The 14,080-nt window shown below is 32.9% G+C and overlaps 1 protein-coding gene and 1 pseudogene across 1 annotated transcript in view; one reads left to right on the top strand and one right to left on the bottom strand.

The window, feature by feature from the left end:
- Nucleotides 1–14,080, bottom strand: part of LOC105300309 (membrane cofactor protein-like) — a 120,632-nt gene that overhangs the window by 83,070 nt on the left and 23,482 nt on the right. The window contains exon 4 of the mRNA XM_023537963.1: nt 13,038–13,123. Coding sequence (XP_023393731.1) covers nt 13,038–13,123 — 86 coding nt within the window. The remainder of the gene's footprint in view (nt 1–13,037; nt 13,124–14,080) is intronic.
- The window catches only part of LOC111746986, a 1,918-nt pseudogene continuing 1,472 nt past the window's right edge, over nt 13,635–14,080 (top strand).

The following is a 14,080-nucleotide window of genomic DNA, read 5'->3' as shown; positions in this document are numbered from 1 at the left end:
ATGTTTGTTCTCCTTTCATTACAAAACATGATGAATGAGTATATCACATTTTAAGGATTTAAAAAAAATAACCAGGAATTTAAAGAATTTTGGAAAATATAAGTAGAAAGTTACTAAACCTGAGACACTGGAAATCGTAGGTTTTGTACTGAGAGGAGTTGACACTGGAAAAAAAATAATGTAAACAGGATCAACTACTTGGGAATTATATTTTTTTCGTTTATATAAATTATGCCTTTCAATCTCAACTTTTTAAGGTAAAAATTCCTATGCTTCGATTTACTCTAAAAAACAGTTGCTGTACATTTTTAGATGCAAAAATGCCAACACAAATATTTATATACCCGTGTGATGTACAAAACTGGATAAGACTATGAAAACATATCATAGTACTACAGTAAAAATAAAATGATTTGCTGCTGGCACTGGCATGGACAGAGTTCAAGGGACTAAAAGACGACTTGAACACCTATGAATTTAATGTATGATAAAAACTGGAACTTCAAAACTGTTGGAGAAAAGATAATTTATACAATAAATGGAGATGAGTGGAGTGGAAAAGAACCCTGTCTCATTCAATGTGCCATAGCGTATATATCAATTTCAGATGGAACAATGATTTAAATGCAAAGAATACAATCAGAACAGTTGGCTGAAAGATTTATATAATTTCATAATAGGGAACACTTACAGCTTTTATAATAAAGACACAACACTCATGGCCGTTGGAGAAAAAACGGATATAGGCGAGTCCCTATTAATATAAAATTTCTGCACATATATGTGACCACTGATAGGAGAATAGTTAAATAAATATGGTCTATATTAAAGTCATCATTAAAAAGAAAGTGAGGAGGGAGGAGGTAGAAAAGAGTAAAAGGTCAAATATGATGACAGAAGTAGATTTGACTTTGGGTAGTGAACACACAATACAATATACAGACTATGTATGACTGAATTGTAGACTTAAAATCTATATATTTTATTTACCAATATGACCGCAATAAATTTAAATATGAAATAAAAGGATAAGAAAAACCTAAATATAATCCTAATTGAAGACAGTGAGTATAAACTGTGAGAGTTTTAGAAAAATATGAACAGCACGATCCCATTTCTGTTTAAGAAAAAAGTAAAAAATGCTAAAATATGTATATCTACGCATATAAGGATACTGATGTATAGAAAGAGATAAAAAGACGCCTAAACTAGTTAGTGATTAATTCAGGTAATGTACTAGAGAAAGAGAAGGAGACTAATCTTTAACTCTGTATACTCTCCTAATGATAGAAGTTTTACAGTTTTATACGCATTTACTACTTATGTAATTAAAAGTTATAAAAAGCAATCTATATCCAACAGTATAAAAATCTTGAGAAAACTGACTAGTAAAAATATGGCAAAGAAAAAAACAGAAAAAAAATGTTCACTTTATGTCAAAAGGGCCTTAATTTATGATGAGTTCTGACAAATCAATGAGAAAATATTTAAAAAAACCAACAGAAAAGTTGAGCAAAGGACGTGAAAAAATAAACGTAGTCTGAGAAATGTTCAGCCTCACTGATAATTAAAGAAATGTACATTAATACATGATATCAGTTTTCACCCATCCCCTTATGAAGTTCTTAACAATATGAGTAGTATAAAGAGTTACTGAACCTGGATGACTTGAAACTGGAGGTTTGGCTGAAACAGTAGGATTGGCACCTGGAAAAATAAATTTGATTACATTCATCAGCTTTATCAATACAAAATTTGAATTTTTATTTTTTAAAAAGATTAATTATTTCTCAAAAAAAAAAAACAATAACAACAACACATAGTTCCAAACTTTATAATTCTACTTCTGTAAATTTACCTAAACATATAGTTAGTTACACAAGCACATAGGATGTTTGCATAAGAATAGTCACTATAGATTTGTATTTTATAATGGAAATCCTAGAAGTTAACTAATCATAAATCATAAATATGTTGAAAATAAATTTTAAAAAATTACCACTCAAGTGGTATCATACCACACACTTCTTATCCTTTTGTTTTCTGATTAGTATTTCACAGACATTATCTCACGTTAGCACAATCACATCTACCTTATCATCATTGTATGTTGCTACTGATCTCTTTTGTACAGTCATTCTCTATCTGATGATAAAAATGACTGACAGTCCCCAAAAGAATTTTGATTGTTGATATCTAAGAAAAGATCCCTGCAGTTTATCTTCTTTGTCAATATTTCCTCACAATCAATTCTCTTTTCTTTGAGACGGTCAACTGTATCGGTATTTTATACATCCTTTATGAATCCCTATGATTAACTTTCAGAAGAGCATGCCAACATACACAGTATCCCACAGTGCACAGACCCACTAGGACCATGGGAGTAAACATGGATGGGCTGATGAGTATAAACTGCACACGCAATCTTAATATATCGGTCCACTACAAAACCATCGCTTTCCCCCCTCAAACCTCACAGCAATGAGCTAAGGTTCTAAAGGAGGCTATCAGGTACCAAGTGTACAGGAATTATAAAAAGGTGTTCTAATTACCGTGGTAACATGCAAAATTCCCCCCAATCTCTCAAATTCTAGGACAACAGGGAATATGCAAACTAATTAGAAGCCAGTAATTAAGATTTATTTGAGTTCAACAACCTCATGTTTAATAGGAAACTAAGCCTACAGAGATATTACTGAAGTAAGCAAAGCCAAACTAGGACCCTGAGTGAGGTCAGCCCAAGCTAATGCTCTTCCCATTACAGTAGTCCCCACTATCTACGTGGATACATTTCAAGACCCCCAGTCCATGCCTGGAAACCTGGATAGTACCGAGCCCTACATTTATTATGTTTTCTCCTATACATTTATATCCATAATGAAGTTTAATTTAAAATTAGGCACAATAAGAGATTAACAACAATAAGTATTAATTAATGGAACAATTATAACACAATCCTATAATAAAAGTACTGTGAACGTGGTCTGTCCCTCTCAAAATACCTAACTGTACTATCCTTTCCCTTCTTGTGATGATGTGAAATGATACAGTGACTATGTGAGAGAAGTGAGGGGACTACACTGGACAAAGGGATGATTCACATCACAGTTGGGACATAGTGAGGCAGCATGAGATTTCATCATGCTGCTCAGAATGGCGACATGAATTTTTATTTCTGGAATTTTCCATTTAATGGTTTAGGACAATGGTGGTTGCAGGTAATTGAAACCACAAAAAGTGAAACAGCGGTAAAGAGGGGATAACTATATTCCCCTCGTCCTTTGTTTCTGCCAAACAAAAGGGTGGCCAGAGATAGTGGCACTGAAATCAAGAAGACAACGCCTTCTTCCATATGAAAATAATCTCTCAAGTCCTAACTGGAGCAGTTAATCAGTTGTCCGTACAAGAAATCCTCCGTTTCATTTTAATAAATAAGGATTTTTCCTGCCTTTCAGTTTCTGTAAAATTTACTTTCTGTTGACAATTAAAAATGTCCAGTAAAGAGAAAAAGAATAATTGCATGAGGTGGGAGTAGTGGGGGTGGTAGAAATGCAGGTCTCGTTCTAGAGACAGCAGACATTTCCCAGTTTTAATGGTACTATATAGAAAGAACTAAACTGGTAACAGTCCAGGAAATAGAACATAGTCCTGGATCAGGAAGATACTCTGTAAAGGTGTCAGCTGATCGTTTTGAAAATAGTAAATTGGCAAGTTGATGGCACAGAAAACAAACATATCAAAAAACAGGAGCCATGGACCTTCTTCTTCATTAATATAAGTTGGAGTGATGCTATAAGTCATATGAGCTTCATTTAAGAGCTTCCTATATGCCAGGCATTGTGGTAAGTGCTTTAAATGTATCCCATTTACTTTCCTATCACCCAATGAGGAGGCATTAAATCATTTTATATGAACACATTCAAGGTTTATATAACTTGCCCAAGGTTACATACCTATTTATATCTGTAGACTGGCAAACAGTTTAATAATCACTAGGTTTAACAACTAAATAAGCTGCAAATATGTTTGTCCTCCTTTCATTACAAAACATGATGATGAGTATATCACATTTTAAGGATTTAAAAAAGTAACCAGGAATTTAAAGAATTTTGAAAAATATAAGTAGAAAGTTACTAAACCTGAGACACTGGAAATCGTAGGTTTTGTACTGGGAGAGGTTGACACTAGAAAAAAAATAATGTAAATAGGATCAACCACTTGGGAATTATTATATTTTTTCATTTATATAAATTATGCCTTTCGATCTTGACTTTTTTTAAGGTAAAATTCCTATGCCTCAATTTACTCTGAAAAACAGTTACTGTACATTTTTACACATAAAAAAAGTCAAAGCTTAATGTATATCCATGTGATATACATGACATGCTAAGAACCTAAGAAAACATTTAAATTTGTGTCACACATCTGCCAAGGAAATGAATCCAAGACAGTTATTTACAAAAGCTTCTTCTTTTCAATTATTCTGCATCATTAGTATTTATAAAGAAATGAAATCGAAAAGATAAAGAAGGAAAAAGATACCCTTTGTACCTTTAACACACTGTGGTATCGCAGGCTTCCACATACTGTCAGCTCCACAGACAATTGTGTCGCTGCCGTTAAGCTGAAAACCCTGGACGCATTCAAATCTGACCGCCGCGTTATAGTAATATTTTCCTCCAAATCCTGACACCTGCCTTCCATTTTGGACTATTGGATATTGACATTTGACCACTGAAAAGTGGAGAAATTCCAGAATTAATAAAAATCTGCTTTGACATAAGACAGTAAAACTAGGGCAAAGTAGTAACTTCCATTGGGAACAAAGAGACAAGGAATAGATGGCAGAATGTTAAATTAAAAAAAACCAAAAACTTTATTTGTGCATTTTAATTCCAGGTAAATAGATTTAGAGAAATCTGATCACCTGTTTTCACCTAGAACAGACTGTCATTGCAGTTTATTGGTTTCTTATGTTTTTTTCCCCCATTACTGACTAGTTTTGAGAAAGGTCTGACTACCAGATACCAATTCTGGGAAATCTGAAAAGCAACTTTTGAACGTTTTAGTTCTAGGGATTTTTTTTTTTTTAATTTCATGCTGACACTGATTACAGTTCCCTGCTTTTTAGAAAGACAGGAAAGGCTCTTGTGAGAAGAAGGTAATCTTTGAGCTCAAATGTAAAAGCTGAAAAGAAGCTAGCCATGCAGAGATATGCAAATAGAAAGTCCTCAGGTATCAACAACATGAATAAACTGGGCCATTCAAGAAATAGGCCAGTGCAGTTAGGGCTGTCTTTTCCAGACCTTTTGGATTATAACCCAGAGCTCCAACACTACATTACATTGTAAACCAGTATATCCCACAGGCCTGAGATAAAGTTAAAAGCTAATACTTCATACTAGTGTTCTCTGATATTTCTCATTCTACTCTACTAATTAGGAAGTAAAATGCTGGTCACAATCCCCTGGATTGATTTCAGGATCCAGTAATGGGTTTGGCAGAATTTGGAAAAATACAAAAAACACTTGGTTGGGCAGTGAGTTCAAGAGAACATTTTAGGAGATTAAATTTCAGCAACAGATAATGGTCCATAATGTACCGACTCTTAAAGCAGAACAGTGCTCTTCCTCATTGCCGGTGGATCTGGATTTCCATCAGGTGTACTTTTCCCTTCACCATGAAGAACTTTCTTTAGCAATTCTTCTAGTGCAAGCTGGGTAGTAACAATTCTCTCAGAATTTTTTTTAATCTCAAAATGTTTTTTTCCCCCCTTGTATTTCACCTTCAGTTTTAAGATTTCTTCTTGACAGAGATTTTTAGGCTATGTATTTTATTTTTCTTTCAGCACTTTAGCCGATATTATTGTCTTCTAGTCTCCATATTTCCTTAGGAGAAGTCAGCTGTCATATTTACTTAGGGAGGTGGGCCAGTGTAATGTGTTTTTTTGTCCCTCTTACTGGCTGCTTTTCTTTTTGTTTGTTTGTTTTCAGTTTTACCATGATATATTTAGTTTAGTAGTTTAGTTTAGTAGGGATTTCTTGGTAAATTTTTTAAACTTATTTTTCCTATGAGGGTCAATGAATTTCCTGGATTACGGGATTGTTTTGTATCAAATGTGGATAATTTTTGGCCATTACTTAGTCAAATCACTATCTATACTATTGTTTACCTTTTCTTGCTGAAAGTCTATTAACATGTATGTTTGACTGCTATTCTTCCCCTGTTGTATTTATTGTCTTCACTTCAGGTTTACTTATCTATTCTCTGTTATGTTAAACTGCTGTTAATCACAGCAATAGTTTTAAGTTGCATTTACTGGATAAAATTTAAAGACAGCAAAACTCATTTTTTAAAGTGTACAGCTGTATAAGGCGTAATAAATGCAAACACCAATCATGTAATTACCACAATAGACATAGAAGACTTTCATTACTCTCCAACATTAATTCCTGCCACTTTGTATCAACCAACTTTCCCAAGCACCTTCCCCACTTATCTGTTTTCATCCCTATAATATTGCTTTTCCAGAATGTCCTAATGGGATCGCAACCTCTGAGTATTGTTTATTTCACTTATCACAGTGCATATGAGGTTTGTTCCTGTTGTTGTGTGGGTCAGAAGCCCATTCCTTTTTATTGTGAAGTATTATTCTGTTGTATAAATGTACCATGGTTGTTCAGCCATTCACCAACTGAAGGATATGTGGATGTTTCCAATGTGGGGTGATTATGATTAAGGCTGCTATGAATATTCTCATACGGGTTTCTATGTAAAAATCTTTTCATTTACTTGGTGGCTGAGTTGTATGATAAATATATTTTACCACTATAAGAAAATGCCAAACCATGTTCCAAAATGGATATACCACTTTGCATTCTTTTTTAAAATTTTACTTTTAGTTTCAAGTATATAGTATATTTATATAGTTTATAAAATGATCTCCCTAATTGCTCTTTCTCTCCTCTGGCTCTCCACCTAGCCATTACATTAACGCTAATTGCATTCCCTATGTGTGCTTCCCATCCCTGTGAACATCTATCAACTACTAATTTGTACTTCTTTAACCCTTCACCCCTTTCCCCCAGTCCCCAAACCCCGTCCCCTCTGGCCAAACCAGATTGTCTTCTATATTTGTGAGTCTGTTTTTGATTCGTTTTTTCTTTTTGTTCCATAGATTCCACATATAAGTGACATCATATGGTATTTATCTTTCTCTGTCTGACTTATTTCACTCAGCATAATAACCTCTAGGTCCATCCATGTCATTACAAATGGTAGGATTTCATTTCTTTTAATGTCTGAGTAATATTCCATTGTATATATGAACCATAACTTCTTTATCCAATCATCTATTGATGGGCATTTAGGTTGCTTCCATATTTTGGCTATTGTAAATTGTGCTGCCATGAATACAGGAGCGCAGAGATCTTTACGAATTATTGTTTTGGTTTTCTTTGGATACACTTTGCATTCTTAACAGCAGTATATGAGAGTTGCAATTGCTGCATATCATTGTGAGTACATGGAATTGTTAGTATTTTGTTGTTGTTTCCAGCTATTCTAAGTAGGTATTTAGTTTTATGTAATTGTAGTTTTAAATTATATTTCAGTATTTACTAATCATTTTGGGCAAATTTTTTATGTACTTTTTGTCATCCAAATATCTACTTTGGTGAAATAAGTTATTCAAATCTTTTCCACATTTAAAAAAAGTTGAGTTGTTTTCTTATCGTTGTATTTTGAAAGTTCTTTACATAACCACAGATACAAGTCCATTATCAGATATGTGCTTTGCAAATATTTTCTCCCAGTGTCTGGCCCATTTTTTCTTTTTTTTTAATTCTTAAAACAATGTCTTTTGAGAGAAGTTCAGAGTTTTTTAAATTAAATTTATCGAGGTGACATTGGTTAATAAAATTATTTAAGTTTCAAGTATACAATTCAATAGTACCTCCTATGTGGATTGCATTGTGAGTTCACCACCCAAAGTTAAGTTTCCTTCCATCACCATGTATTTGGCTCCCTTTATCTTTACCTATCTCTTCCTTCCCCTTTTCCCTCTGGTAACCACTGTACCGTTGTCTGTGTCTATGGGTTTCTGTTTGTTGGTTTGTCTTGTTCATTTGTTGCTTTCAGTTTATATCCCACATATAAATGAAATCGTATGGTTCTCAACTTTTGCTGACTTATTTTGCTTAGTATGATAATCTCAAGATACATCCATGTTGTCACAAATGGCAGTATTATCTTTTCTTTTGGCTGAGTAATATTCTATTATATCACACATTCTTTATCCAATCATCTATTGATGGGCACTTTGGTTGTTTCCATGTCTTGGCCCTTGTGAATAATGCTGCAATGAACATCAGGGTTCATATATCTTCATGGATAAATGTTTTCAAATTTTTTGGGTAGATACCCAGAAGAAGGATTGCTGTGTCATATGGTAATTCTATTCTTAATTTTTTTGAGAAATGTCCATACTGTTTTCCATAGTGGCTATACTAATTTACATGTCCACCAGCAGTGTATGGAGGTTCCTTTTTGCTTACAAGCTCTCTAATGTTTATTAATTGTCCTGTTGATGATAGCCATTCAAATAGGTATGAGATGATTATCTTATGGTGGTTTTGATTTCATTTCCCTAATAGCCAGTGAAGTTGAGCATCTTTTCTTGTGTCTGTTGGCCATTTGTATGTCTTCTTGGGAGAAGTGTCTGTTCTTGTCCTCTGCTCATTTATTAATTGGATTATTTGTTTTATATTGTTGAATTGTATGATTCTTTACATTTTTGGATACTACACCCTTATCAAAGGATTGTTTGCAAATATCTTCTCCCATCTGATTGGTTACCTCTTCATTTTGTTGATAGTTTCTTTTGCTATGCAGAAACTTTTTAGTTTGATATAATCCCATTTATTTATTTTTGCTTTTACTGCCCTTGCCACTGAAGTAAAATTCATAAAATCCCCTCTAAGATCAAGGTCTATGAGTTTAATATCTATGTTTTCTTCTATGCAATTTATTGTTTCAGGTCTTATATTTAGGTCTTTAATCCATTTTGAGTTAATTTTGGTGTATAGTGACAGACAGCAGTCTAGTTTCATTCTTTTGCACATGGCTTTCCAATTTTCCCAGCACCATTATTGAAGAGGATTTCTTTGTACCATCATATATTTTTGGCTCATTTGTCAAAAATTATTTGCCCATATACGTGGATGTCTTATTTCTGGGCTCTCAATTCTGTTCCATTGGTCTGTGTGTGTGTGTGTTTTTCTATCAATACTATGCTGTTTTGATTGCTGTTGCTTTGTAGTATAGTTTGAAGTTAGGCAGTGTGATACTTCCGGCCTTCTTAAGTTTTTAAGAAGTCAAGTTCACTAATTTTTTTGCTTAAAAAGATCATGCTTTTACAATTTAATTAAGAAATATTTGGCCAAGTCATAAATATGTTCTATCTTTCCCAGTAAAAAGATATAATTTTAAGTTTAAATCAAGTCAAAGATCTATTTTTAGTAAATGTTTGAATATGGTGAGAACATAGGTTGTGTTTCTCTTTTTTAAGGATGTTCAGTTTTGCCTGTACCTTTACCATTTTAACACTGAATTGTTTGTACACCTGTGATGAAATCAACTGGACACATTTGAAAGGGTGTATTCTAGACTCTATATTCTGTTCCATTATGTTCTATGGCCATTCTTTCACCAATACCACATAGTCCTGATTAAATGCTTTAGAGTATGTTTTATAATAAGTCTTGACACCATGTAGAATGAGTTCTCTAATTTTTTTCTAAATTATTTTGACTATTCTAGTTCTTTTGTGTTTCCATATAAATTTTAGAATCAGTTTATCAATTTCTAACAAAAACTTCTGGTTGAATTTTTATTGAGATTATGCTCCATTTATAGATCAATTATAGAGAATTGATATCTTTATTATATTGAGCCTTCCAATCCATAAACACTGAGTTTCTCTTTATTTATTAATGTCTTCTTTAATTTATTTAAATGTTTAGTTCTTATTACCACTCAATTCTTGCACATGTATTGTTAGATTTATCAGCAAATATTTTGTGGAGCTGTTGTAATTAGTACTTTAGAAATGTTAATTTCTAATGGTTTATTGCTAGTGTATAGACATAACATCGATTTCTGTATGTTAAGCATGTGTCTTACAACCTTACTAATCTTCAGTCTTTCATGTTGTTCACACAATCATGTCATAAGTGAACAAAGTCTATTTTACATCTTCCTTTCTAATATGTATGCCTATTTCTACATCTTGTCTTATTGTACTGAAGAGGATATTCACTACAGTGATGAATAGGATGGTAAGAGTAACATTCTTTTCTCATTACTACTTCAGTGAGAAATAAATTAGTTTTTTACCAGTAAGTATAATGTTAGCTATGGGATTCTTGAAGGTGCCTTTTATCAGGTTGAAATAGTTAGGTCCTTCTACTCCTAGCATACTGAGAAGGTTTATAATGAATGATAATTAATTCTGTCAAATCCTTTTTTTTTTTGTATCTATTAAGATGATCATGCATTTTTTTCTTTATAGTCTCCCAATATGGTAAAGTATACTGATGAATTCTTGAATCTGAAACAACCTTGCATTCATAGAGTAAATCCTACTTGATTCTGATGCATTCTTATTTTTATATATGACAGATTTTTTTTTCTGTTAATACTTTGTTTATAAGTTTTGGTTTTATGTTCGTAATGGGTATTTTTAAAAATTTTCCTGCAATGTCTTTGTCTGGTTTTGGTATCAAAGAAATGCTTTCCTCATAAGATGCGGTGAGAAGTATCTCCTCCTCTTGTATTTTCTTGAAGAGTTTCTAATAGAGCTGCTAGTATTATTCCCGTGACAACATGGGGCCTGAAGTTCTCTTTCTGAGGTTTAAGTGTCAAATTTATTGACATGAAGTTATACAGGTTATTCCCATATTATCCTTTAAATGCCAGCAGGATATTTAGTAATGTCTTCTTTTCCATTCTTGATATTGGTAATTTGTATCTTCTATTTTCTTGTCAGACTGGCTATAGATTTATCCATTTTATTGATCTTCTCCAACAACTAAGTGTTAGTTTCATTGATTCTCCCTCCTTTTTTCTCTTTTAAATTCATTGAGTTCTACCTTGATTATTTGTTGCTTCTTTGTTATGGGTATAATTTGCTCTTCTTTTGTAGTTTGTAAATAAATTTAAATTTTTGAAATAAGAAATTACCTTATTGCCTAACATATGGTACTAAAGATTGTTCTATATGTACTTGAAAACAGTAAAGATTTCGCTATTGTTCAGTGGTTCTTTTTCTTCAAGTGTCAAATACCCTCCTGTGTCTCCCTGGTTTTAGACATGCTGTGATGTCTTAAACATTGTTTTTTAAGTACAGGCATACCTCAGATATATTGCAAGTTTGTTCCAGCCTACAGCAGTAAGTGAGTATCAGAATAAAGCAGGTCACAATTGTTTTGTGAGTGAGGGTTGTGCCTTCAATTTGTAAAAAACACAACATCTATAAAGTGCAATAAAGCAAAGCACAATAAAACAAGGCATGCCTGTATGTTTGTTTTGTCCAGTTTTTCAATCTTATTGGTGAAGGGGTGGTCTTTTACAATTTACTGTACCACTTCCTCTAGCCACAACTGTCATACCACTTGTATTAAGAGATAAAACTTTCTTATTTTAAGGCAGTGTTTGTTTTCTGATGCTTTCAAGCAAAAAAAAAAAAAATTCACGCATACACATAGTGAATAACAATGTATAAACAGGAATGCCAAGAACTTGTGTGGTGAGGAATGGGCTAATCTACAATTAGAACTATTTTTGATTCTATTTGACCCATATTAAATCACATGAGAAACCAATTTAACCAATGGGACAAGCTCACATGGCTGCTTTTTTTACTAGTTGGTAAAAGTATTTACAAAATGTTTCCAAATTATTTCCAATGAGAAGGAAATACATTGAAATATTATTACCTTTACACTCAGGAGGGTCACTACTCCATATATTTTTCCCAGAACAAATTAGCCTGCGTTCTCCAATAAGTGAATATTCATCTGGTCCTTGCGAAGGATTACAACTATAAGTTACTACTTCATTATATTCGAATACATCCTTGTGGCTATTTGTGTATTTTCCATTTAATATTTCTCCAGGTGGTTGACACAAAATTTCTTAATAAGGAAAAGAAGACATGAAAGGCAAAGAAACAGTGAAAGATTATGACAGCATTAGTAATGTCCTATGAACTGCTTTCAATAAATTCATTAACGTGACACCTACAATCTAGTTGTGAATCCAATAGCCATTTAGAAGAAAGTTTCTATGAGCAAATGTATTATCTCAATTCAAACCACTAATGAAGAAATGAACTTTTAGAATAAAACTCATTTTCTTAAATACCTATATAACATACATACATGAAATACCTGTATTTATCTGTAAGGCCCTGCTAAGACTTGTTCTTATCATAAGAGATGCTGACAATTTAATGAGACAATAGGCTTATGATTAAAAATAGAACTCAGTGCTAGTGAGAAATGCTTTATAATTTATAAATATATCCATTCTTAAATCGATGGTTCAGTTTTACTTGGATATTATTGTCTTTTTCACTTTTGTCCTTAAGAGTGTGCAGTGAAATTTTCCAGTGGTTTCAGATCGTTTGATAATGTAACTGAATAAAACCAGAGGCCTTCCTCTAAGCCAGATATTGAAGAAATCAGAAAAAATGTAAAACAAAGCTACTATTCTCACTGTTTTGGAAATATTTGATTTTTACGAAAAAATACGTTGTATTTGTTGACATGTATTGAGCTTAATGTTCTTAAAAATAAATTAATAAATAATTATTTTAAAAACTTCTCTGTTTTAATTGCAATATAAAGAATATCATTAGTCCTAACTCACTTAAAGAAAAGCTCTGTGAGCAATTTATACTTTAAAAGCGTAGAGGGGTCCCCAGGCCAAAAAGTTTGAGAACTGCTACTCTAAATTCTAAAGGAAAATATACTCACTTTCACAGTGTGGAGGAGTATCACTCCAATCCACATTATCTCCAGAAAGTTCACAATATAGAATTTTTGTTCCAAGTAAGGAATAACTAAAAGAGAAAATAAAGGATTACTGTTTTCTTATCAGTTACCAAAACACACATAATAATGAAGACAAAATTTATATGGTGGTTTTTCTGTACTACAGTAGTCTCAAGAAGTTTCTTACACAACATATATATTAAACATGCTAACGAAATCTGCAGTTTAATGAAATGAAGAGATTTTTCATTTGTACACGCAATGGCCTAGAGGAAAACATCTAAGTAAATCTGTCACACTTGTCAGTCAGGCATTTGCTATCTCTGGCAATCACATCACACAATCACTTCTTTCTCTTTGCTGGTGTCATTCTACCCAGTAAGGACAACAGCTGAGTACAGAGTTCAGGCCTTAGAGTTCACCGGACTGAATTCCAGTTCCAACTCTACGACTGTCTTATTATTACTTGGGCGTGTTACTTACTGTTTCTCTTTCTCAGTTTCCCCATCTATGAAAAGGGGATAATAGTATAAGCCTTGTGGGGTTGTTTTGAGTATTAGATGAGTTAGCATGTGGAACATGGGGAATGCTAGACAAGTTTTAGGTCTTATTAATATTTTTCAGAATATCCTCCTAAGAGTAGCTCAGGAAAACGCCTACTCAATGAAATCTCTGATGATTTACATTCATAGTACTCTCTTCTCCTCTGGACTCTCATTGCAATGATCATGAATAAATCTATTTCTTTGATACTTCTCATTCACTACTTTCCTTTAACAGCTCTCAGTATATATTGTGCTTCACAATAAGACTATGACTTTTTGAGGAGAGTCTATGTCTTAAAAGACTTTTTGGTACTCCTCAACGTGTGCAACAAACTCTCTCTTTATAAATATTGACTGAGTATTTTCACTTATTAAACTACAAAATAATCAGTGAAACTGCCTATGATTGCTTCCAGCTGACTTCTCTCCAAGGCTCACTCATTGATTCTATACCATAATATATTAGGAGAGGATTCTGGG

Source organism: Pteropus vampyrus, unplaced genomic scaffold (assembly GCF_000151845.1).
Source record: "Pteropus vampyrus isolate Shadow unplaced genomic scaffold, Pvam_2.0 Scaffold207, whole genome shotgun sequence".
Classification (NCBI taxonomy): domain Eukaryota; kingdom Metazoa; phylum Chordata; class Mammalia; order Chiroptera; family Pteropodidae; genus Pteropus; species Pteropus vampyrus.
The sequence above is the reverse complement of the archived record's forward strand: the minus strand, read 5'-3'. Positions and strand labels throughout refer to the sequence as shown.